General features: G+C 40.8%; 1 protein-coding gene across 4 annotated transcripts in view; it reads left to right on the top strand.

Moving 5' to 3' along the window:
* The window catches only part of SGK1 (serum/glucocorticoid regulated kinase 1), a 111,947-nt gene extending 86,013 nt beyond the window's left edge, over positions 1–25,934 (top strand). The window contains exons 1-12 of one of the 4 annotated variants that reach the window (XM_019967468.2): positions 17,662–17,827; positions 20,642–20,717; positions 21,160–21,235; positions 21,645–21,749; positions 21,853–21,936; positions 22,038–22,169; positions 22,434–22,546; positions 22,888–23,011; positions 23,451–23,546; positions 24,003–24,158; positions 24,262–24,351; positions 24,747–25,934. In XM_019967468.2, the coding sequence (XP_019823027.1) occupies positions 17,794–17,827; positions 20,642–20,717; positions 21,160–21,235; positions 21,645–21,749; positions 21,853–21,936; positions 22,038–22,169; positions 22,434–22,546; positions 22,888–23,011; positions 23,451–23,546; positions 24,003–24,158; positions 24,262–24,351; positions 24,747–24,914 (1,254 nt within the window). In that variant the 5' untranslated portion in view covers positions 17,662–17,793 and the 3' untranslated portion in view covers positions 24,915–25,934. Of the gene's footprint in view, positions 1–17,661; positions 17,828–19,319; positions 19,588–20,344; positions 20,497–20,641; positions 20,718–21,159; positions 21,236–21,644; positions 21,750–21,852; positions 21,937–22,037; positions 22,170–22,433; positions 22,547–22,887; positions 23,012–23,450; positions 23,547–24,002; positions 24,159–24,261; positions 24,352–24,746 lie in introns of those variants that run through there. The other 3 variants (XM_019967465.2, XM_019967467.2, XM_070796204.1) reach the window with 3 other exon arrangements.
* The last annotated feature ends 216 nt before the right edge of the window (positions 25,935–26,150 follow it).

Here is a 26,150-nt window from a genome sequence, read left to right as displayed (position 1 = left end):
TCCTCCTGCCCCCAATCCCTCCCAGCGAGTCAACTCTTAGCATAAGGTGGCCAAAGTACTGGAGTTTCAGCTTTAGCATCAGTCTTTCCAAAGAACACCCAGGACTGATCTCCTTTAGAATGGACTGGTTGAATCTCCTTGCAGTCCATGGGACTCTCAAGAGTCTTCTCCAACACCACAGTTCAAAAGCATCAATTCTTCAGTGCTCAGCCTTCTTCACAGTCCAACTCTCACATCCACACATGAACACTGGAAAAACCATAGCCTTAACTAGACAGACCTTTGTTGGCAAAGTAATGTCTATGCTTTTTTATATGCTATCTAGGTTGGTCATATGGAGAAGGCGATGGCACCCCACTCCAGTACTCTTGCCTGGAAAACCCCATGGACGGAGGAGCCTGGTGGGCTGCAGTCCATGGGGTTGCGAAGAGTCGGACACAACTGAGCGACTTCACTTTCACTTTTCACTTTCATGCATTGGAGAAGGAAATGGCAACCCACTCCAGTGTTCTTGCCTGGAGAATCCCTATGTGTCTATGGGGTCGCACGGAGTCGGACACGACTGAAGCGACTTGACAGCAGCAGCAGCAGGTTGGTCATAACTTTCCTTCCAAGGAGTAAGCTGGACCACTTAACTTAGTGTGATTGTTAGATATAACTATACCGTCTTAGTATTTGTTTTCCTCATGTTCCTTCTTTTCTTCATTTGCTGTTCTTCCTTTTATGACTTCTCCAAAATCATTTGAGTATTTTTAGAATTCAATATTAATTCATCTACTGACTTAGTGGTGGCTCTGAGGATTAATTAATAATTTTCAAAAACCATTATAGAAAACTTGCTATCCCACTCATCTTCCCATCCTTTACATTATGATTCACATATATATTACTTCTACATATGAAATTAAATCTACAGTATAATAGATTTAAAGGAAAACAAGAGGAAAACTATTTTTGTATTTTCCAAGATATTTACTATTTCTGATGTTCTTTATTTTTTCTTGGAGATCCAGTTTTCCTTGTAAATAATTTCTTTTTAACCTGGAAAAACTTCTTTTAGCATTTCTTATGATGCAGTGATTCTCTAACAATGATATCTCTCAGTTTTCTTTTATCTTTATGATATGCCTTTATAAATGAAAATATTTTTATTTAATTCTTAAAGGATTTTTTTTATAGGTATAAAATTCTGAGTTAGATGACTTTTTTTTTCCTTTTATCATTTTGAAGATTTGGTCCATGGCCTCTGGTCTCTGTAGTTTCTGATGAGAATTCAGTGATGATTTAAATTATTGCTATTCTGATTATAGTATGCTGTCTTTCACAGGCTGCTTTAATTTGTTTTTAATCTTTGGTTTTTATCAGTTTGTCTATGATATATCTAGACTAGAATCAATGTTCTTTAAGATGTAGATCTCTGAAGTTTAGAAAGTTAAACATTCTTCTAGTCTATTAGCAGTTTTGTTAGAATTTGGATCTGAGGGATGCAATTTTTTCAGTTGTAGTTTCTACACCATAGCGTGCCCCTTCTTTATCAGGACATCAGCACCCCAACTAAAACTTCTCCTAGACGCCTTCAATTCTGTGAAGTGTAAGCACAAGCCAAAGCAACTCTGCAGCTGTCCTTCTGCAACATGCAAATTTATGAGCCTGCAAATGGATTCTTTACAAAGACAATATTCTAGGTCCAGTATGAATTTTATTAGGGTGTATGTGTGTGTTAGTTGCTCAGTTGTGTCCAACTCTTTGCAACTCCATGGACTGTAGCTCACCAAGGCTCCTCGGTCCATGGAATTCTCGAGGCAAGAATACTGGAGTGGGTTACCATTCTCTTTTCCAGGGGATCATCCCAACCCAGGGATCAAACCCAGGTCTCCCTCATTGCAGGCAGATTTTTACCATCTGAGCCACCAAGGAAGCCCTTTATTAGGGTAACTTTTACCAATTCCTAAAATAATGGTGATGAAATGATTCCACCATTTCCTCCAGAAAATATATATCAGTGAATGGAATATTTCCATTCAAAGCCACCCATAATCAGAGAGTATTTCATTTTCATTTAATCTAATGTACAGTCTCTTGATGTACTGCTTTAAGTGGAGTTCAGTGTTGAAGATAACTAGTCAAGATGGTTTGATAGAAATAGAAGTTAAATTTAAAAATCTTTTGTTTTGAAGTAGGGAATTACTGAGGGTTAGCTTGCCTTGAAATCTGGTGAAATGGCCTTAATTTTCATACTCAATATCTTTTTGCATGATTGCCAGAGGATGGGGCTGGTGTGCTCAGTTGCCTTATACATATATGGTGATGGGAGAAACAAAAGTAATTTTTAAAAGCTTTTTTTAAAAAAACACATAATATAAAAGTAGTAGCATATGTTCATTATAGAAAAGAAATGGAAAATTCACCACCCATAATTTTCCCACCACACTTCTTTCATTCTCTCTCTCACTCATTCCCAGCATTTGTTCTGACAAAAAACAAACAGGCTGTACAAATTTAGGCTCTTTCCTATTATCCTTGTTTTTAGGCTTTGAAACCTGATTTATTTGGTTTTGCACACCTTTGTTTTTCAGTCTCTGGTCCTGCAGTATCCTGTAGCATCCTCTTAAATGAGAATTTCAAAGTAGGATGAGTTTCCCGACACTTTTGGAATGTGTGTTTTTCCAGGTATTATTATTAACAACACAGATAATAGTCTTTACTTAGAGGAAGTCAGATAATGAAGTGGTTAAACAATAAAGTTTCTTTTGCAAGGGCCATGATTTTAGTGGGCACCTGTTTTGCCAGGTAGGAAAATGTAGCTTCTTCATGTTCTCCCTGGGTTCTTCCTTGAAGTCACCTTTTAACAAAATGCAGTTCTACCTTTGGGATGTTCAAAATGTCTAGATTTCATTCAAGCAAAAGTTAAAGAGCAAATTTCATTATTATATAAATTTTTCCCAGATGGAAAATTAAATTTTCCCTTTTATTTTCAGGATTATCATTATCTCTTTCTATTTTATAGTGATTCATCACATTTTAAAATTAAGGGCAAATTTGGGGGGATGTACAAATCAAAATAAAGAGGAATATTCATATTTATTTGGGAGCAGTAATATTTTCTGCACCAAATGTAGAAATGAAATGATTCATAGTTTAGAAACATATGGACTACAGAAATATGTCAGTGTTTCAGAGAATACCTAAAATTAGATCATTGAATTAATATAAGGAGAAGGAAAACTTCATTCCACAGATCTTTTAAAATGAAGAAAATATAATTTCTAGATTTTTTTTCTTAAAAAGCATAACACTCATATTTAATATCTAGGAGTTGCTTCATCCCTCAAATATGGCATTATCTGATGAGAATGTTAAATAGATTCTCAAATATGAGAAAATATGAGAAAAGTTAAACACACTCTGCTACAATGGAAACCTTCTATCTGATACTTGTTGGCCAGTGTAGACTTTGTTTCTTGCTATTAGAGATAAACAATTTAATAAAAATCTGTGGATACATGAAGATCTCAGGTAGACTGACCTCATTTACTCAGTTCCTAACTAAAAAAGGTAGCTATCTCAGTGAAACTCACCTTACCCACAGCATGAAATTCCAAATAACACATAATGTCACGGATGGGAAGGGCTTTCCTGATGGCTCAGTGGGTAAAGAATCTGCCTGGAATGCAGTAGACATAGGAGACGCAGGTTTGATTCCTGGAAGATCCCCTGGAGGAGGAAATGGCAACCCATTGCAGTATTCCTGACTGAAAAATCCCATGGACAAAGGAGATTGGTGGGCTACAGTCCATGGAGCCTTAAAGAATCAAACACGACTGAGTAACCGTGCACATGTTGACTGGTGGGAGCAAGATGATGCTAGGCTTTGGAAAGGACAGGGGCATAATCATAAGAACTCTGCATTCCTGGATGCTTTTGACTTCCCCTACCTCTGCAACTCAAACTTTTCTAAATCACACTTGGTATTTATCCCCGCCCCCCCACCCCCCATCTTTGATAAGAAAGCCACAGTCATCCTCAGTTTCCTGAACCACATCTCTTCCAGTCAACTGGACTCACATTAGAGCTGGCCGGCAAACCATCTGGTCATGCCTCCCAGTGAGCCACGCATGGATCAGCAGAAAACTGCTCAACACTTCACCTTCTGCTGTGGTTAGTGTTGTGAGCTCTTGAGGAAGGCCTCCTGAGTTTGCCACTAAGTTCAATGCTTATTACCTGTGTGACTTTGCACAAATGATTTCATGTGCAAAAATAGAATATTATAATAGGTCATAGTTTTTGTGAAGGCTAAAGGAGATAATTCAGGTAAAGTTATTAATAATTTACAGCTCTGTCAAGCATATGGTTAGTGGTCAATTTATGATGACTCTTCTTATTTGGAGAAAGAATTATGTCATTTCTACAAACCTGAAAACTCATCCCCCTGCCGTATATAAGGTCTGCAAACTATGGGTTGAAAGAAGAGTACATTTTATTTTGTCATTACTCAATATTCCATACTGTTCTCAACCCATTGCTTGTTTATTCTTTTATTTTCTTCTCCCTAAACTAAGAAGCTCATCATCCATGTTATCACACATAGCACTGATAAGCCTTCTGAAAATAAATATATGGTTGGACTGAAAAGAGCCCTCAAACTGAAAAGAACCTTAGACATTGCTTTGTCATTTATATAAAATATCACCTTTGTCAGCAAGAATCCGTATATAGCAAAAAAAAAACACACAAAAATGTTTAGTTTTGCATAACTTTAACCATTTACACTGATTTAGAGGGTTCCAAGTTCAAGGACTGCTTGTTTAGTACTGTAAATAAGTGAGTAACAAAATGTCATTTCAAAAGTTTTCTGTTTAAGGATACTTAGAGTCATGGGCATCTAACATTTAAGTTTGACAGCAAAATGTTATCAAATCTGATCTCATGACAGTCCTGCTCCCTGGTTTGTGAATGAATAAGGGTGTGGCTATAGACTCAGCCAGTTCAGTCCAGAGAAACCCCCTCTCTCTCCCTTGAATTGTGTCAATTAAGGTTTACAGTTAGAGCAAAGTCTGTTTCTCTCCTTGTTAAACTCATGATTTTCTCTTCCTCTTGATTATGGCCAAAATTATTATACTTGTTATTTCTGCTGTTTGACTCAAGGCTGTGCATGCTCAGCTCAGTCGTGTCTGACTCTTTGCAGTCCTTTGGACTGTAGTCTGCCAGACTTCTCTGTCTATGAAAATTTTCCAGGCAAGAATACTGGAGTGGGTTGCCATTTCCTACTCCAGGGATCTTTCCAACTCAGAGATTGAACCTGTGTCTCCTGTCTCTTGCTTTGGCAGGTGGGTTCTTTACCACTGTGCCATGTTGGAAACTCAAGGCTACACTAGCAATTTTTTCACAATGGCTAATTTTTCTGATTCCCTAACATTCTTTTAAAATATTTACACATCATAGTATTTCCTTGTGCCCATTTTATCCAAATCATTCTTTTCATGTCTAAGATCTTTGATTTCCATAGTATTAAAAGACATTACATTGTGGTCAACAGATGGAATGGTATCAGGAAATTCCCTCACTTAAAATAAATAACCAAAATAGATTAAATGCAACTTAATAATTTTAGTGAAGTTATTTTTCTCATATTTTAATAAATCTTTTCTCATTTTATAAGTTTATACCAGAGTGATGTGATAGTAGATTTTTAAAAAATCTAGTGGATTTTAGTTACAGCTAATGTTAAAATGCCCTCATGCATTTTATTATTTTAAACATGCTGAAATATTCACCTTTTGACAGCTTTCTTTTTGCCCAAGAAAGTGTCCTGCAGTACATGATACATAGACATGAGATAGTTGGGAGGTAATATGTATACCATAGGAAAAATAAATGGAAAAAAAAAGGTTTTTTTAAATTTTATTTTTTTATTGAAGTATGTTGATTTACTATTTTGTGTTAGTTTCATGTGTACAACAGTATGATTCAGATATATACATATGTATTCTTTTCCAGATTCTTTGCCCTTATAAACTATTAAAAAATATTGAGTGTAGTTCCCTGTGCTATATAGTAAGCCTTTGTTGGCCATATATTTCTGTCTTACTGGTGTATATGTTAATCTCAAACTCTTAATTTACCCCTCTCTCCACGCTGCCCTTTAGTAACTTTGTTTTCTGTGTCTTTGAGTCTACTTCTGTAAGTTCATTTGTATCATTTGAATAAAGGGTTTTGGACTGTTTTATCATAATAACAGAAATATTTTAGCCCCATCAAAGATAGACAAAGCTTACAAAATTTGAAGAAAAATGATTTTACAACTTTAAAATTGTACGTAAGAAGAATAGGCCAATGACAATAATGAAAACGGGTTTCCCCTGGGATGAAATGGCCCACAGAGAGGGGTGGGTGCAGGATTAGGGAGTGAGGGTACAGGAAGAAAGGGGTAGGATGGATCCAGTTGAAACTAGGAAGAGGGAGGTTTATGTAAATCGGGATACTCAGAGATGAAAATAGAATTAAAATTTAGGGCAAGGAGACCCAAGCAAACTCATTTGTAAAATGAGAGTTTATTGAAGTAAATCCATTCTAAGATTCTTTCTTACTTTGAAGTTCCTTTATTCTATGAAGGTGTGAATTTGAAAATAAAAAGAAAATGCAAGAGGATTTAGGGGAAAAAATGGTTTAGACAGGGCTGGGGCCTTTGGAATAGACTTCAATGAATGTAGCACTGAGAACTCTGACCTTTTCTCCTCAGAAACATACGGCAATCAGTTCTTTATTAAAATTTTGGCTCTTAAAAGAAAATTTTATGTTAATATTTCAGCTACACTGTTCTTATAGGCATTAAATTATATAACATACTTGAGTTATCAAATTGTTCTCCCATACCTAATCTTATCTTTCCAATCACCCTGAGGGATTAACTATAATGAATGGGTGTTAACCCTGAGGACACTTAAAAGAAGTTAAGTGCTCTGCCCAAAGCTAAATATTAAGTCATACATTCTAAAACACTGAGCTGGAAACTCAGATCTCCTGGAAACTCCTCCAATTCTCTTTCTACTGCTTCAACAGGGTAAGTGGGGAGCTTTGTTAAGGAAAGTAGTTTGAATGTGAACACAAGTGGCTGAGGAAACAGCAGTCAAGGAGGAGATTCTAAGTGACCTGTGAGCTTGCCATTGGGTGGGGCACTTGTGAAAAGGAGGAAATTAAGGCAAAGAGGGGGTTTGTTTTACAGAAATTAGATATACTGTATCTCTTTCTGCCTAGCACTCTGCTAGGACAAGGAAGAGTGCCTGTCACTCTATGGACAAGGAAGCAAGAGTTTTCTGCCTTGAAAGCTTAGGTAGACAGACTAGACAGTCACTGGTAGGCTATGAATAAAATAGTGTAAACACAAGTTAAAATCATGATAGTTGCCTGCAGATGAAGGATTGGTTTTTAAAACAGAGAGGCAGATTGTTTTACTGGTTAAAAGTAGAGCTTTTGGTATCAGAACCTACTCTTGCATTCTGGTTTTGTTTTTTTTTTTAATTTATTTTTGGCTGTGCTGGGTCTTCAAAGCTATGCGTGGGCTTTCTCTTCATTGCTATGCTCAAGCTTCTCACTGCGGTGGCTTCTCTTGGTGCGCCAGAGCACAGGCTCTAGGTGTGTGGGCTTATAGCTGTGGTGCAGGGGTTTAGTTGCCCGTGGCATGTAGGATCTTCCCTGTGCAGTGAAGTGAAAGTCACTCAGCCGTGTCCGACTCTGCAACTCCATGGACTGTCGGCTACCAGAGTCCTCAGCAGACAGTCTGTGGAGTTTTTCAGGCAAGAGTACTGGAGTGGGTTGCCGTTTCCTTCTCCAGGGGATCTTCCTGACCCAGGGGTTGAACCCTGGTCTCCCGCATTGCGGGCAGACGCTTTACCTTCTGAGCCACCAGGATCAAATATGTGTCCCTGTATTGGTAGGCAGATTCTTAACCACTGGACCACCAGGGAAGTCTCCTGGTTGTTTTGTTTTGTGGTTTTTAAAATTTTTTATTCAACTACGGCTGATTTATAATATCATGTAAATTTCAGGTATACAACACAGAGACTCATTTATACATATATATATATATATATTCTTTTTCGGATTCTATTCAGTATATAATATAGTTCCTTGTATTATACAGTAGGTCTGGTTTTGCCAATACTAGCTACTGTTGTTTATCTCTTTAAGCCTCAGATCTCAAGAATGAATAAGGGGTTTATAACAGTTTTTCATAAGGTCATTATGAGGATTAAATGAGAAATTGTATAGAAAGCACTAAAGCATAATATCTGCCACTTAGTATAATGTTGGCTATTATAATAAATGCCCTAAACTGTGGAAGTTACAGGGAGGAACATGTTCATTTCTGCTTATTAGTATGTTAGCATCATCTGGCTAAGTGCCTGGCTTTAGAACATGCAGGAGAACTATTCCTTAAAATAATTTATAAGGATATTTGAACATAGTCTAAGAAAAAACTCTACTAACTGATGCTAGTTGACAATGGTAGAGATAGTCTTGGAAGTAGAGGAAAGTCTAGTGAAAAAGAGAAAACTGAATAAATGGTTATTAGGAATATCATAGGGAGGTTCACAGTCCCTAGGATCCTTTTAACACCAACGGAATCTGTTCACAATTCTATGAATAGCATGAAATGAGGCTGGAGGTGCTGTTCAAATAAAAACTCCAACTTTCATATATATACACAATGGTTTCAAACTTTAAAACAAAGAGAAAAGGAGCATTTAATGTGCTGGCTATGAACTCTCCTATCCTTCCTACACATGGCCTATGAATACAGTAGATCTAAGGTGAGTAGTGGTGGGGTTATTTTGGGAAATGGCAATGGGTCTATAATGGTCCAGACACATGCCGTCACCCAATCTCTTTGTGAGATAAACGATCAGAAAGCAGACTGTGAATATCAGAAAAAAATTGCTCTGTGAAGAAAAATAATTGGTTCATCTGGGGAGGGCAATATGTTAGACCATGTTCTAACACGACTACCTGTGTTAGAAACTTTTACTATTATTCCTGGAAGTACTCTACTTATATCTGATATATTTGTTCTTTTTTGACCTCTTTCTGGAAATGTACTTTCTAGTGTTTTTTAAATTCTAAAATTTTAACATTTAAATAATATTAATATGGCATATACTGTATATTACATATACATGTACATAATTATCTATAACTGTTTTAAGAAAAGAGATGGAAAAAGAATAGTCATTTTGGAGTATCTTATAAGGTTCCTGTTAACCTTATAGAAACTGATGATCTTAAATAATGAAAGTTGTAAGAAAAGAATATGGAGAGTGGAAAGAGATAGAAAGGAGGTAGAGGAAAGTGGTAAGTGGGGCTTAGACAGAAATTACGTACATTGGGCTCCTTTCTGCTCTTTGGTTATTTGTTATAATTAAAAGGAAAGTCAGAAGGCTGTGGGCCATCAGTGTTGCTTACAAGAGCAGCTGTGGATATAAAAGTACAGTATTTACAAGGAGGTAAAGAGAAAAAAGGAAAATGCTTTTACTTTTAAAAGGTAAATTCAAAGACTTATTAAACAGAACTTGGCAAACTGGGTTTATGTTGGTACATAGAAACGACATGATTTGAAGAGTGAATTTCAAATAGGTTTCTCATGATGATCTATGTTTGTGTTCTAAGGCTTTAGATTTTTAAGGAATAGTTTATGAATTGTGAAGTAGAATCATTGTAGATATTAATGATAGTAATAGTCTGATATCTTTTAAATCTTCTATAAATGAGGATAGAATATAAGGCAGTTTTAAGCATAAAATTCTATAAACAAATAATACCATAGTAACTTCTTCAGTGACCATATTTATTTAGTGTAGAAAGGGAAGTATTATTCATGATTCCTATCTTTTGCTCACATCTGTTTAATTTCTTCTCTGTAATTTTCTTGTGATCTTAAAAGAAAGCTTATTTTTATTCCTTTAGATGTTATTTATACCTTTTGTGAAGTAGTGATTATGAAACAACATGGAAAAATAAATAAAAGAAGTAGTTAATATACCTGAAACATCTGGCCGAACCATCAGTTTCCTTTTTTTTTTAAAGTATTTATTTATTTGGTTGCGGGTCTTTGTTGGGATATGTGGGGTCTTCCCTTGCAGTGGTCGCTCAGTTGATGCTGCTTAGGGGTTTAGCTGCTCCACAGCATGTGGGATCTTAGTCCCCAGAAAAGGAGTCAAACCCATGTGCCTCATGCTACAAGGCAGATTCATAACCACTGGACCACAAGGGAATTCCCAAACAGTTTTATGTCTGAGTGTGTGTGTGTGTGTGTGTGTGTGTGTGTGAAAGAGAGACAGAGATAGAGACAGAAAAATAACTAATCTTGTTAAAAGCATTCAATAATCCCAACTCTGAAACAAATGAGTGCTATCAAAATTATCTGATGTGATGACCATATGCTCTTAGAAAAGTAGGCTCCAATGGTTACCTGGAGAAGGGCATGGCAACCCATTCAGTATTCTTGCCTGGAAAATTCCATGGACAGAGGAGCCTGGCAGGTTACAGTCCATGAGGTGGCAAAGAGTTGGACACAACTGAGCAACTAACACTTGTACTAATGGCTAATTGTGGATGTTCTGATCAAGGAAATAATAATAAAAATAAAAATAAATTTACTCTTATTAACAAATCTAGAATAAACATTTCTCACTGAAATGTATAATCTAAGCAAACAACTGAATATTTTAATGTCCATTGTAGGGTTTTAATCTGAGAAATAAAGATAAGTAGGAGAAATTATGTTGGGTCCAGCAAAGAGATTTATCCATCAAATATACCCAATATTTATTGAACACTGATTGTAAGCAAGGCATATGTTTGGAAGGAATGAAAGACAATTACACAAAATAATTCTGCTCTTCAGTGTCTCAAGTTACTAGAAAAATATAAACATGTACATGAATTCCTAAAATTCCTGCTCAGCTGAGGGAGCCATTGCTAGTGGTGACAAGATCAATGAGATTATTGGTCTCACAGTTGGGGATGAGCTTTAAAACTTTAAGAAAAGCTGTTGGGAAATGGGGTTCCTGCCATAACTTCTGCAATTCTAAGAACAGCCAATTACAGAGATATAATGGGCACCTCCCAAAGTAGCAGATCAAGAAGAAGTCAGGGCTTTTTAGGCATCAGAAGGTCTAAAGATGTCATACCCTGACATCTGGAGTATTTGCCTACTTCTCATTACCAAGTTGTGCTGCCACTGAGTAAAATATAATATGTACCTTAGGTGACCTTCTGAATGTCCCACAAAAATTGTGTAGTGTCAAGACAATGCCTTCCATACATTTACTCAATATTTTCCAATTATATTAAGTAGATGTCAGATAGTATAATTAGCACATCACAGTGATCTTTCTTGGAATTTTTGCTCGATGGACTGTTGCAGTGCCCAATTTTCATAGGCTTACAAAGAATATTATAAATTATTAGCTAAAAAGAGAGTGGGAGGACTACAAAACAACAGAACCCAAATAATAAAGTCAGCCAGGAATGTTTTAAAAATAATGAAACGTACCCAAATCTACCAAACACTAAGAAAAAGCAAATGGAGATGTAGAAACCTCAGGAAATAGAAATCCAGGTGCTCAGTATCGAGTCTGTGGGTTCTTGCATTTTCGTATCACGGTGTGAGATGATTGTGCCCTACCCTCATGTGATAGAGGACGCCACAGAGTTCCTGGCAGAATCAGCGAGTCCTCAGCTTTGATCACAAAAATGGATAGCTCCAATATGATACCCCTTTTCCAGGACATAGCTGGGGGCCAGTAGTGAAGGAGAATTCTTTCTGTGTGCAGAACTTAAGAGCAGTGCTCCTGGTTCCTCGTTTTGCTTGGAAGGAGACATGGGATTATAAGATGAATTCGTGTTCAAGAAAAACAGTCAACAACCTGCAAGGACTTTGCATCCTCTTCTAAGCGAAAGGATTAGTAGGATTTGGGTATGCAGGATAGTTGCATCATGTCAGGTAGAAACATGACCTTGTCACTGTCCTTTTATAGAGATTAAGTGAGATTTAAGGAGATGAATATGGGTCCAAGTTGACAAGGGCTGGGTTGTTGGTAGTTTTATGTGTCAATTTCACTGGGCCGTAGTTTCCAGGTATGTGGTCAAACACTTCTAGATGTTTCTAAGAGACTATTTCTTGTGCGAGATTAACATTTAAATCAGTGATACTCTGCAGAAGAGATAGGTACTATCCGTGGCTCACAGAGACTACTTTTTAGTTGGGGGAGACATATAACAAATGCTCAAAAAGTCAGCTAATAAAACTAATATGCAGGTAACTGAAACAGGGTGAGTGACGCTGTGTAAGTGTTGTTGATTCTGAGAGACAAATGTCAAGAAGGATCCAGTCACGTGAGCATCCAGGGAGGGAAGCATTCCAGGTGAAGGACACGGCACAAGGTTCTCTGAGCCAGATACAAGCTTGGTCTGCAAGAACAGCTAGGCTAGATGGCACAAATCTGGAAGGGAAAGGGGAAAGAAGGATCTAATAGGTAATAGCTAGACAGAGGAGCAACATGAATTGTTTGTGTTGCCTGGTCTTCAAGGAACTCAAAGCCCAGAGAGACACCTGAGAGTTAAATAAGACCCTTGAGATTTAAATAACTAACAGCACAAAATCCTTGACAATGGAGGGAGGGGAGAGGCGTGCAAAGGATTAGCTGACTATGGAGCATTATTAAAATAAGCCACATGACATGGGCCTTCAGAAGCTCCTTTTTAGATTTATCTTTTCCTAGATATCACAGAATTGTACAGTATGAGAGTTGCAAGAAAACTTCCTGCACATTCACTTGAGAAAGTAGATAATCGAAAGGGTTCAACATGCCCAAGCCTGTATTGTAATGGCATTAAGGCATAGCAGGGCCTTAGGAAAAGCAGAAATATACATAAGCATACTTGTGCTTTTGGGAAAGTGCTACTCAAAATTTAACGATTTAAATACAGACTTCGCCCTCCCTGAGTATAGCAACACTGCTCATCTCGGGCATCCTTGTTAGATCCAGGACTTGGCACAAAAGAGGTGCTCCATGGAGGCCTGAAGGATTAAAGAACAGGCCACCATTGGCTGGAGTTTGTGCCTCTCTCTGTAACTGAAGGATAAAGCTAAACAACTAGAAGATGTATCTTTTGTGCTGCTTGTCTTCTCTCACCTGCTTTGATTGATTCTCCTTTCTCAATGGACCCATATTTATGTTCTATTATCTCCCATCCAGCTTGAGCAAGCAAAAACTCCCTTGGTTTAGCTTTTGGCTTACTCTCTGCTTTTTCCACCTTAAAATTTAGCTTTTACTTCAAACATTTGGTAGTAAGAATTTATTCTGTTATCATGGCATTTAGTTTTTTTATTGCCTACTCTGGAACATTGTGTGCATGGAGACCAAGAGAGGACAAAGGACTTTGAAAAACAAAGAGGGTAACCTTGTCAAGCCTTTGAAGGAATTCCCATCCAGCTGCTCTGACCTTGACACAGCAGATTAAGTGGCCCGTACCAGGTGATGCTAGTGGTAAAGAGCCTGCCAATGCAGGAGACATAAGAGACTCAGGTTACATCCCTGGGTTGGGAAGACGCCCTGGAGGAGGGCATGGCAACCCACTCCAGTATTCTTTCCTGGAGAACCCTTTGTACAGAAGAGCCTGGCAGGTTACTGTCCATAGGGTCACAAAGTCAGACGTGACTAAAGTGACTTAGCATGCACACACGCCTGCTAGATTATAACTATGCTTGTCAAAATTTTCACTCATCCATCTTCCAACTACATAAATTTCCCCACTCTAACTTCCAACACTTCTTTATATATGCTTGTGTATGCAAATTTGCTCATTTTCAATGAGATGGGGTAGGAAAAAAAGCAAGTATCCTTTTAAGGAGTGAGTGATAGTTGAGTGATCAATCACATTTTGCTTTGAATTAACTTTTCAAAACACATTGTAATGTTTTGCTACTTAAAAGGGATTTTCCTTGGTGGCTTTTAGATCTATTCACAATAGGACTCAATCTACCTTTGAAGGTAATTCTGCACCTGCCCCCTACCAGGTGAAATCATGTTTACTACTGTATCTCCTGCATCTAGAACAATGTCTGATGCATAGTTCTAGAAGAATCTGTGGATGAATGAATCAATGAGTTCCACCATGCCTAGAGCTGTATCAGATAGAGAAGTGCCTCTGCAGACTAATAATCAGCACTCCTTCAAATGAATATGTTTTCTAAGACATTATTAATTCCATATTATTGGAGAGGGGTGGGGTGCAGTGAGAGGAAGAGGGGAGAGGCAGCTAAGATATTTTTTATTTCACCTGAAAGTGCTATTTTCACACTTTAGCAGTAGCAGCAAGAGGGCCATATTCATTTGCTTGTGTGTAAGGTTTGACTAAGGACCATATTTCCAAATTATGCAGAGATGCTACACAACACCTGGAAGTTTGGTGCTCACACTATTTCCTCTGCCTAGATTGACTTCTCTCTTTTGTACCTGGTTGGTCTTTCCAGTATCAAACCAAATGTCACTTCTTTGTGGAGACCTTCCTCAACAATTCTGAGTCTACTGCCCTCCCCAGTAGAAAATTCCTCTTTGTTCTATGGCAGATTTCTCAAACTCTTTTGTCTTAATAGTCATCATGTCATATCATAATTTATGTGTCTATCTCCCCACTTAGAATGAGTGCTTAGAAGTTAAATAACCATATTACTCATATTTATGTTCCTTGATCTTAATATTGGGTTAGCCAAAAGTTCATTTGGATTTTTCTGTAAGATGTTATGGAAAACCCTGAAAGAACTTTTTGGCCAAACCAGTAGTTTTGCTTACTTGATACATGCTTGCAGGAATGAATAAATGGAAAGGAAGGAGGCAGTGGGGGAGGAAGGAAGGAAGGCAGAGATGAAGGATGGATCAGTTCAACATCTCCTGTGATGATTAGCTGAGAGCAGGGCTTTACAGCAGTTGGCATTGACAGGAAGGAGATAGGAGGCAATATTTTAGACTTTGGGGGACCACAGGCTATGCCACTGCCATGGGTAGGAGGTGGAAGAGGCACAGAAGTCTACTTCAGTGACAAAGGAAGGCTACTGGAAGGAGATAAATCTTGCCTTCAAAGCAACTATTGTTACTTCACAATTGTGCCTATCATCTGTCCAACTCAGAAGTAAAAGAACTTGCTTAATCCTTAATAAAGAACAAATGCTGATAGAGGAAACAAAGTAAGGTCTGCAGACTAGACAGCTACATGTCCATTATTTAACAAAACTCTGTTCCAAGGATCTTACAGTGCATAGTCTTGTTTATTCAAAACCACTGTCTAAGGGGAAAAGATAAGCCCTGCATAAATAAAGCCTGTAGTTTTGTGGGTTTTAATAACTCAACACTATTATTCTAGATAATGTGTTCTCTTAGTTACCTGCTGTATCACATTCCTAACTCCTTTATGCATGTCAATTTTGACAATTACGAACAGGGAAGGTAATAATCACTATAGAACCTGTGTTCTATAAATAGACTTTGATTTAACCACCATTGCTAATAATTCAGTTCAGTTCAGTCGCTCAGTCCTGTCCGACTCTTTGCGACCCCATGAACCATAGCACGCCAGGCTTCCCTGTCCATCACCAACTCCCGGAGTCCACCCAAACCCATGTCCATTGAGTTGGTGATGCCATCCAACCATTATTACTATTACTATTATTGCTAGTAATAGCTATCTTGAATAGGCTCATTTGTCATCATCATTTTCTATTTGATGAATACAATAAAAAAGACATGTACTAGGTGACAACCTTCAACAAAAACTAATCCATTTTGTTGCTCTCTAGAGTAATAATTATGTTTTCTGGATGTACTCTCTTTGGTGATGTTCCAAGGAATAGATTTTCTATGCACTAACCAATAAACCAATAAATATGGGACCCTAAACTGTGCACAGGATTGTTCTAGAATTTATGACACTTTGAGCAATATGAAATAATTATATTGCTCTATTATCAATGGAAGATATTGTATCTAAGAATGAGTGATTGAAGACTAACACAGCCAATACATTAAAGAAGTAACTCAAGAGGGGAACTTAATTAGCCAATACATTAAAGAAGTAACTCAAGAGGGGAACTTAATTATTTTGCATGTTTGTAAATTGTAGTTGTATTAAAGTGGGGGAAAATACCATATCTTTTTAAATCCCTAAGATTTGTATGTTTTCATATTTAGACTTCTGAAAAGAAGATAAATCATTTTAGAAATCAATGTCTGAGTCTGAAATTTGCTAGTGAAACCATTTTTTAATTTTATATTGACATTAAAACACTTTAACAGTAAAAAAAAAAAGTTAAGTCCTTTTATGTTTCAAAATACTTTCTCTAATATGTTGAGAAATACCAAGAATTTGTTTTCTGGGCCTTTAAATTAAATGGAAACAGTCAAATCTCAGTAAAGCTCTCAGGTTACAGTATTTGTAATTCACCAATCAGGAAAAATTTTACTTACTAAGAAGAAAAGCTAAAATAATTTTCGTATTAAGATACACATATATTGGGAAATGTTTTGTTTCAGTGCAAACGTTACGTCTTGGTGAATAATTCCCGTTTGGGAGTTTTGATTGCAGTTTTCCCAATATGAGGAATAAATGCGACGACTGGCATGGAGGAGTGGGGAGGTGATTAGCGTATCTCATATCTAGCCTTCTATATATTTTCTTTGCGTGAGATGTTGTAGAGGAATTACCTGGAACTGATTAAGCCCCAGGAGAGAAGTGGGGGAAACGCTCCTTCGGGAGTTCTTCTCCGGGAGAACGCGAGCGCCCTCTAGACTATTTACGGACAGATTCTGGTGACGCAACCGCAGCCACTTCACCTCCACGGAGTGGGAGGGAAGGGGCCGGATTCCTCCCGGTGGGAGCACTATCTGAACCAAAGAAAGAGGCTGGCGACGGGAAGGAAGAACAGATCAAGCGTCGGAACAGTGGCCACAAGACAACCTAAAGCCTGTGCAGAGTTAGGTGCGCGTCACACACAGTTTCCCCGCCTACCTCCCCCCTACCCCATCCACCCGCCGCCGTGTGTCACCTTCCTGTTCGGAAGTCTTACTAGGTTGCTGGGACAGAACAGGGGGCGCCTGCTCCACCCACCAGGTATCCGGTTGGAAGAAAAGCCAGTCTCAACAACTTGATTCTCCCCGTTAAATGATAAGTTTAGCAGACCGTCTGTCTCCAAAGGCTGTACATTAGGGGAGGGGGAGGGGTGAGCACATCAGAGGAGGCCTTTCGGTTCCAACCACAAATCATATGGTTGTGCCTCTTCTCTATTCCACTTAGAGCCCTCTGACTTAAATTCCTCGTTCCTCCTGGAATGCGGGAAAGAGCGTCTTTGAGAGAAAATGAACCCTGTGCATGTGTTTTGAATTTTTTCTGCTCTGATTTGTGATGATAATCAGTCAGGTTACATTTCTTGTGTGTCTTGCTGGGGGTGTAATAAACCCAGGACACTGATAACTATAATTTTCTGGGTGATGTTGCAATGAAGGGAATAAAGTGGCCCAGTGGTGAACTTTGTAGCTTGTTCCCTTCCTGTATGGAAATTGCCTTTATATATAGTGGGGTTCATAACAAAGCTGGGACAGTCGCCTCTGAGTCATGCTCCCTTGTTATCCCAGCTTTCAGTCTTAAGGCACATAGCAGGGAGGCTACTGTAGCCATAACTAAGCTCTACCTCCAGCCTCCAGAAAGGAATCCCCAACCTTCATATCCTACGCAACCTGAAGAATGAAAGAGGAGGCTATAAAATCCCCTTTGAAAGGTTTGTCAGCTTTTATTACTATCATTTGGATGGAATGGATAGATCAAAGATGTTGCAGAAGATGTGGGGTTACTTGGCATGGGGAGGGCACAGAAAGTGAGTCTCTGGAAGTTTCTCAATGTTTAAAAAACAAACTGGCAGAAACTTTGGTGCAGTTTGGTGTTTCTGGGCATTCTTCAAATTTTGACTTTCTCAAAGGGGGAAGGAACCTCGTGGGAGCAGGCCCCAGGCTAGACTTGTTGAGGTGCAGCATGGGCTATGGGGGCACGGGCAATCATAGAGTCATGTTATATGATTAATCCATGGAAGAGGAAGCAGAAACAGGGCAGTTTCTGTGATTTGGAGTTTCCTAAAAACCTTGCTTTGGGTTGGAAGTGTCCCTTTCAGGCAGTAGTTAAGTGCTTTTTAAAGAGTCGGTGCTGAGCAAAATCTCCCAGCCAGTCTCCAGGATGTGTTGTTTTCTTCTGCCAGTTTCGGGCTGTTGTAACTGAACAAACCAAAAAGCAGCTGAAGCTACAGATCACATTCGGGCAAATGAGGTGGTTGTGCCTGCAAAACAAATTCCTACCCAAGACTAAAGAAAAACCCCTTCACAGGCTATTCTTGGTGTGACAGCTGGTATTTCGGAGTGTGTCCGATCCAGTAGGCAACTTTAAAATGGCAAGGCCGTTGGCAAGTAAGGGGTCATGGCAGGGCAGCCGCCGCAGACATCGCTGACCAGCGCCAGGCGCTCGACCCTGCGAACTTAATAGCTTGCAGCCCCCTCCCGGCTCCTGGCCCAGTCGCTATGCTCCTGGCTTCCCTGCCGGCGCTGGCGCGAGTCCTCGCACCGGCGGTCAAGCTGCAGCTCCCAGGCATCTCCGAGCGGCGGGGTTACTGAAAGGCACCGCACGGCGGTTCTGCAGCGCTCCTCTCCCTCCTTTGCTTTTTGGAGCGGAGGAGGCGCCCGGCCAATGTTTCAGGAGTCACAGTTACCAGGGACTCTAGAGAAAGAGCAAGGTGGTAAAACTCCAGGGTGTGCCCTGAATTAAACCGGAGGAGGGCTAGGGAAGACGAGTACAAACTAAGACTATGGGGTGCGACCTAGCGGAGTTTTCAGTTCGGGGAGCGGGAGAGGGAACCTTGGGAGTCGATGGTGCCCGCGGTGCCGGCTGCGCATCAATCCGGGGTCACGCCAGGTCGGTCCCCTAAGTTGCCACCTCCTCACGTGTTCTTAGCATGGTGGGGATTAAAAATGCAAGGGGAAAAATTACATGCGGAAAGGACAGAATGTTCCCAAAGATTACATTAGGAAAAAAAAAAAAAAGTGAAATGCAGATTTTTTTTTTCCCCTTAGTGCAGAGACGAATTTTATTTCCGCCCCCTCCCCTCCACATTCCTGACCTCTCTCCCTCCCCCTTCCCTCTTTCTTTCCTTCCTTCCTCCTCTTCCAAGTTCTGGGATTTTTCAGCCTTGCTTGGCTTGGGCCAAAAGCACAAAAAAGGCGTTTTCGGAAGCGGCTCGGCCGTGCACAAGGGCCATTTGTTTGTTTTGGGACGCGGGGCAGGAAATCTTGCCCGGCCTGAGTCACGGCGGCTCCTTCAAGGAAACGTCAGTGTTCTCCTGTCGCCCCAGTCCTCTGCGCGCCCGGCCGCCGCTGCCCATGGGGGAGATGCAGGGAGCGCTGACCAGGGCCCGGCTCGAGTCCCTGCTTCGGCCCCGCCACAAAAAGAGGGCCGAGGCGCAGAAAAGGAGCGAGTCCTTCCTGCTGACTGGACTGGGTAAGCGCCGCTGCCGCCACGCGGGGACTTGCCTTGCGCACTCTTCCACTAGTTGCTCGGATCGGGAAAGAGGGGCTGGGTATCTGGGGCTGCACTGAGGATGGGACCAGGGAAGGAGGGCGGCGGGAGCCCGGGCACCACGCTGACTCTGAAGATAAGGGCTTGAGGGGCCGCCCTCCCCCGGCGCTGCCGCTCTGCGCCTGAGATAACTGTTGATGGTGCGCTGCACGCCCGGCGAGGGCTCGGGAGACTGCCTTGTGAATTACGGGAGAGGATCAGAGTCGGCGCCGGGGCAAGGGGTGAATCCTAACTGAGGGTTTGAAAAACCAGAGTGGGCACAGAGCCACCCAGATCGCCGCGCACGGGGCAGAAACCGCTCTGATTTCCTGATGTGCCGCGACTCTGATTTCCTCGCAAGGCGGAATAAATGAGAAAGGTGGAAAATTACCCCGGCTGCTCCCTCCCTCCGCCCCCTCCGCCTGCGTTTTTTCCCAGTCTCCGGCCCGGGAGCCAAGGGAGGCGGATAACGGTGCCCGGCCGGGCCCTCCCGGGGCGGTCCACGAGCCCCCCAACCCCTGCTCCCGGCTGGCCCTCTCGTCGGGGCGGAACCGCCCGCAGCCGACCGCTTTGCCGCCAGTCGAGCCGCGCGGCATCTGGGGGCGGGGCCGGGGGCGGGGCCGAGGGCGGGGCCGGACAGCTCTGCTTACTCGTTGTCGCGTGGGTCCCGCCCCCGCGGCGGCACAACGCTTATAAAGCAGGAGACGTGGCCTGAGCGCAGTGTTGGCTGAGCCGGTCTCCCTTTTGTAACGACTCCCCGGGCTCTCTCTCTGGCGATGACGGTGAAAACCGAGGCTGCGAGAGACACCCTCACTTACTCCAGAATGAGAGGCATGGTAGCAATTCTCATCGGTGAGTGTAGGGATACGGCTGGACTTCTAGGTTATTTCTAGGTTACACGAAGTGGAAGTTTTTGAATGCCCCGGATCAGATTAGTGTGTGTGGCGTTGGATGTTACAAAGCCTTTGTCTAAACGTTTCTCCTCTCTAATTCACAGCTTTTATGAAACAGAGAAGGATGGGCCTGAATGACTTTATTCAGAAGATTGCCAATAACTCCTATGCATGCAAACAGTAAGTTTCGGGGGAATTGGGGGAAATAAAAATAAGTAGTAAAGTTTCCATTTACCAGCAGTAAAGATATACTTCCCATTAATATATTGATCAGGAAGCCAAAGACTTTCCACGAGTGGGGATCCCTTTTCTCTTTAAATTCTAATTATTGAAGACATTTAAAATATTAAAATTAATTTGCTGGTTTGGCTTGCACTAGAGATGCAAGGTAAAATTTTCATGTTTTCCCCATTCACCTACTCTCTCCCTTAAGAACAACCCCCATCTCTGTGTTTAACTGGGTTTATTATTTTAGCTACTGTTTTCTTTAACAGTAATTGATTAGGGTGTTTTTAGTTTAAACGCTGAATCTTCCGGAGTTGAGCCAGAAATTCACTGTTGGTGTTGTCTGCCCCCTTGTGGCGAGTTAGGATGTTCTAAGTTGTTCCTTTCCTCTCTGCAGCCCTGAAGTTCAGTCCATTTTGAAAATCTCCCCACCTCAGGAGCCTGAGCTTATGAATGCCAACCCTTCTCCTCCAGTAAGTGTTCTCTGCTCGTGATACATCAATGGAGGGATCTTAGAAATGAGTCAGTTTCCCTACGTGGATGAATTAAAATAGCGTTTTAGTTAGTATCAAGGCAGGAATGCCTTGTTAGTTCATAGCAGACAACTGACATAAGCACTTAAGTATGAATCAGTGGAGCATTTTGAAAGACATATTTCATAAAAGTGTTACCTGCTAAGAACAGCACGATTGTGTATAATTTCCATACTCTGTTTTGCAATATGCACATGTATGGATGAAAGGTATTTTGAAATGTGTTTATAGATGTCTGGGGACCTGCCTAGACATTTGCAGATATCCCATCTCTTACATGGCCTGTACTTCACTCGCAATCTTCCTTTGAAGCAAGGAAAAGATTAAAGGAAGATCTTTTATTTTCCAGCCAAGTCCCTCTCAGCAAATCAACCTGGGCCCATCATCCAATCCTCATGCTAAACCGTCTGACTTTCACTTCTTGAAAGTAATTGGAAAAGGCAGTTTTGGAAAGGTAATTTCATGTCTGAAGCTTTCATTGTTTATAGTCTTTCATACGCTAATTTTACATTCTCCCTGGATGTGAACAGGAAAATGATTTTTAATTTAAATTTCAGGTTCTCCTGGCAAGACACAAAGCAGAAGAAGCATTCTATGCAGTTAAAGTTTTACAAAAGAAGGCAATCCTGAAAAAGAAGGAGGTATGAGCTGGGCTTAGAGATAAGACATTCACTAAACATTAAACTGGAATCTTGGCGCCAAGTTGAAATTTGCCACTAAATCCTCATTGTCCTTTTTCTAGGAAAAGCATATTATGTCGGAGCGGAATGTTCTCCTGAAGAACGTGAAACACCCTTTCCTGGTGGGCCTTCACTTCTCTTTCCAGACGGCCGACAAACTGTACTTCGTCCTAGACTATATTAACGGTGGAGAGGTGAGTGAAGGGGATGGGAACTGACCCCTCGGAGTCTGGGCATAGCCCACTTCATTTAATTTGAGAGGAAACTTTGTAAAAGATAGTTAGGAGAAAATTACCAGAATTAGCATTTCCCTTAACCTGCCAGCATTCAGATAGTTAATAGACTATTTAGGGCTGCTTCCTGCCATTGTCCTCTTTAGTTATATATATGTCAAGACTGATTCAATGCATTGTCCTCTGGCTTGGCAACCCAGGCTAACTCTGTTCTGTCTTCTACAGTTGTTCTACCATCTCCAGAGGGAGCGATGCTTCCTGGAACCACGGGCTCGATTCTATGCTGCTGAAATAGCCAGTGCCTTGGGTTACCTGCACTCTCTGAACATCGTTTATAGGTGAGTTGAAGAGCCCTTAAGGTGCCCTTCTGGTGTAAAGGAGACCATAGGCCAAGCTTTGACAGCACCTTAAAATAATTTGTGTTCAGGCATAATTTGTTCACCTAAAACCAAATCTCCAGCATGTGACTGGTCTTGACTCCCTTCCACTAGGCAACTAGCCAATATGGATTGTGCCTAATTCAGAATAGATTAACAGAACAAGGACTCCCTTTTAGATTTACTAACACAACTACAGTGAATATTAAGTGCTTCTAACAGCCCTAGCAATGATCTTTACAGGAATTACTCATGCAGGGAAATTAATTTATGTGACTACTTTTTTTTTTTTTTTTAAACAGAGACTTAAAACCAGAGAATATTTTGCTAGATTCACAAGGACACATTGTCCTTACTGACTTTGGACTCTGCAAGGAGAACATTGAACACAATGGCACAACGTCCACCTTCTGCGGCACGCCCGAGGTAGGCACACTCTTGATTTGGTGCCTGGTCTACCCACTCCTCCAGGAAGAGATCATTGCACTAGTGCCTTTAACTACTGAAAGAGTATTCTTAGAAGTGTTCTAGTCCAGTTCAGTGCAAGTAAAATGCATTTACTCTTGGAGGCATAAGAAATTCCATAGCCTCATGTTGCTTTAATTAAAATGAGCTGTTGATAAGATCCATGGTCATAGAAGGTTTCTAAATTCTCAAGATAGCTGAGGGGTACCCACTAGCTTTCTAAATATCAGGACATATAAGTGGACGGTCAGCCTCAAAGGCATCAATTTTATCAGGAAGTAGTCTAGAGAAATATATCCTCCAAGTAGACCCAGTGTGTCTCAGCCCTTTGAAGGCGCACCCATGGTCTTGGCAGTGCCTGGTTTCAGGGGCTCTGAACTCTCTTTTCCTGGTCTTTCAGTATCTGGCGCCTGAGGTGCTTCATAAGCAGCCCTATGATAGAACCGTGGACTGGTGGTGCCTGGGGGCCGTCTTATATGAGATGCTGTATGGCCTGGTGAGTAGCCCATTGAGAATCGGGGAATATTGCCCTGGGTTGATACATTTCTCCCTCTGGATTCATCTGGGCACACAAACCCTTTTGCAGACTTGATCATCATGTCTCTCCCTTTATCAGTAAGCTTAACAAATGCTGATGTGACAGGCATATTGGTTAAATTATTGGTGTCTTAAGATAAACCCTTACCTGGTGGATTTTTCTAAGTTCACACTTTACTAGGTTTGACCACACTTAATGTATGTGAGAGTGAAAAACATGGCTTATTAGCATCTACTCCCACCCCCCATCAGGGTGGCAAAATACAGACACTGAAAAATCCAGGGCAAAGAAAACCTATCAAGTGATAGACTTTGTCAAATCCAGCTTCATGCATTACAGTCTGAGTCTTTACTGGTAATGAGTGCTCTCCAGAACTTCCAGTTGACTAGTGAGTAATCCTCCCCCTTCTTTCAGCCTCCCTTTTATAGCCGAAACACAGCTGAGATGTACGACAACATTCTGAACAAGCCCCTCCAGTTGAAGCCAAATATTACAAACTCTGCAAGACATGTCCTGGAAGGCCTCCTGCAGAAGGACAGGACAAAGAGGCTGGGTGCCAAGGATGACTTTGTGAGTCACTTTTCCTGTCCTCCTGGGCTGTCTGGGTAGAGCACTAGATCTCACTACCCTTCTTGAATTTTAGGCATCTAAATTCATGTTTCTTTCTCAACAGATGGAGATTAAGAATCATGTCTTCTTCTCCCTAATTAACTGGGAAGATCTCATTAATAAGAAGATTACTCCCCCTTTTAACCCAAATGTGGTGAGTAGCTCTCTTGGGCATGTATGGAAACCCAAGGGCTTCTCTTTTAAGGCAGAGTTGATGGCACTGGTGGGGGTGGGGGGCCCCCCAAGGAATAAATTGGCAGATATTTTATTCATAAACCATTATTTTACCCACAGAAAAAGTAGAACTTCTATCTCAATGAAGCTCACATAATTTTTCAACACATTTATAAATTAAAGTAGCAAAAGACAGACAGAAAACATGACCTTCATAGTTTAAACTTTACATGGCCTGTGGGTTTTGTGCTTGAAATGGTTTGTGATGGTCTCTATATAGCTCCTAAAGCTTGCACAAGAATTTCCCTGCCTTGTCTCCACTGTGAATTCTTGACATGGAGCATGTTTTGTTTTGTTTTCCTCTTCCTGCAACAGAGCGGACCCAGCGACCTGCGACACTTTGATCCTGAGTTCACTGAAGAGCCGGTCCCCAACTCCATCGGCCGGTCCCCGGACAGCCTCCTTCTCACAGCCAGCGTCAAGGAAGCGGCTGAGGCCTTCCTGGGCTTTTCCTATGCACCTCCCATGGACTCTTTCCTCTGAACGGTCTTAGGGTTGGTTGCAAAGGATTTTTTAGTTAACCTTTTGGCAGAGCTGCCAGCTGACAGGACATCTTAAAAGAGAATTTGCACATCCCTGGAAGCTTGCACATCTTGGCAGTCTTATTGCACACTGTTTGCTGGAAGCTTTTCGAAGAGCACATCCTCCTCAGTGAGCTTGTGAGATTTTCCTCTTTATTCTTCCTTCCAATGTGGTGCTATCTCTGAAATGAGCAGTAGAGGGCCGCCCGAGACAGATGCAGTGGTCTCATTGGCAGGCGGACGCTGTTTTGAGAAGGAGCTTCTGGAGGTCTGTCCGGGCCAGGATAACGAATCTTATGAAATGTGCCTTTTCTGATGAGATCGTGTTAGCTCCAAAGCTTTTCCTGTTGCCGAGTGTTTTCGTTCTCTGTTTCTCCTTGTGGACTCCCTGTGTGATCTGCCGTATGAGTGTGGTATGCTTGCTCACAGAAGGACTCAGTTATAGGCATCAATGTGACACTTGCAGGACACTACAACGTGGGACATTGTTTGTTTCTTCCATATTTGGAAGATAAATTTATGTGTAGACTGTTTTTTTTTTTTGTAAGATATAGTTAATAACTAAAATTTATTGAAAATGGTCTTGCAATGACTTGTATCCAGATGCTTAAAGAAAGCATTGCTGCTACAAATATTTCTATTTTTAGAAAGGGTTTTTATGGACCAATGCCCCAGTTGTCAGTCAGAGCCTGGTGTTTTCATTGTTTAAAATGTCACCTATAAAATGGGCATTATTTATGTTGTGTTTTTTTTTTTTTTTGCATTCCTGATAATTGTATGTATTGTATAAAGAAAGTCTGTACATTGGGTTATAACACTAGTATATTTAAACTTACAGGCTTATTTGTAATGTAAACCACCATTTTAATGTACTGTAATTAACATGGTTATAATATGTACAATTCTTTCTCCCCTCCCTACCACACACCTTTTCGTGTGTGTGATAAACCAACTTTGGTTTGCAATAAAACCTTGAAAAGTATTTACAGAAATTGTGTCCTGTGCATTATTTTATATATTTCAGTTCAGGGAACAATAGTAGATACATTTAAAATAAAAAACCAGGGAAATGCTGCTGTGATTGACAGTGACTCGCTTCCTCCAGAAGCATCAGCCTCTGACTCCAGAAGAGAATAGGGCAGTCTTAAAGTCTCTCTCTTTTTTTTTTTTTTCCGGGCCACACTGTGCGGTTTGCAGA

Source organism: Bos indicus, chromosome 9 (genome assembly GCF_029378745.1).
Source record: "Bos indicus isolate NIAB-ARS_2022 breed Sahiwal x Tharparkar chromosome 9, NIAB-ARS_B.indTharparkar_mat_pri_1.0, whole genome shotgun sequence".
Classification (NCBI taxonomy): Eukaryota; Metazoa; Chordata; class Mammalia; order Artiodactyla; family Bovidae; genus Bos; species Bos indicus.
Note: the sequence above shows the minus strand (reverse complement) of the source record. Positions and strands in the feature narration are given on the sequence as shown.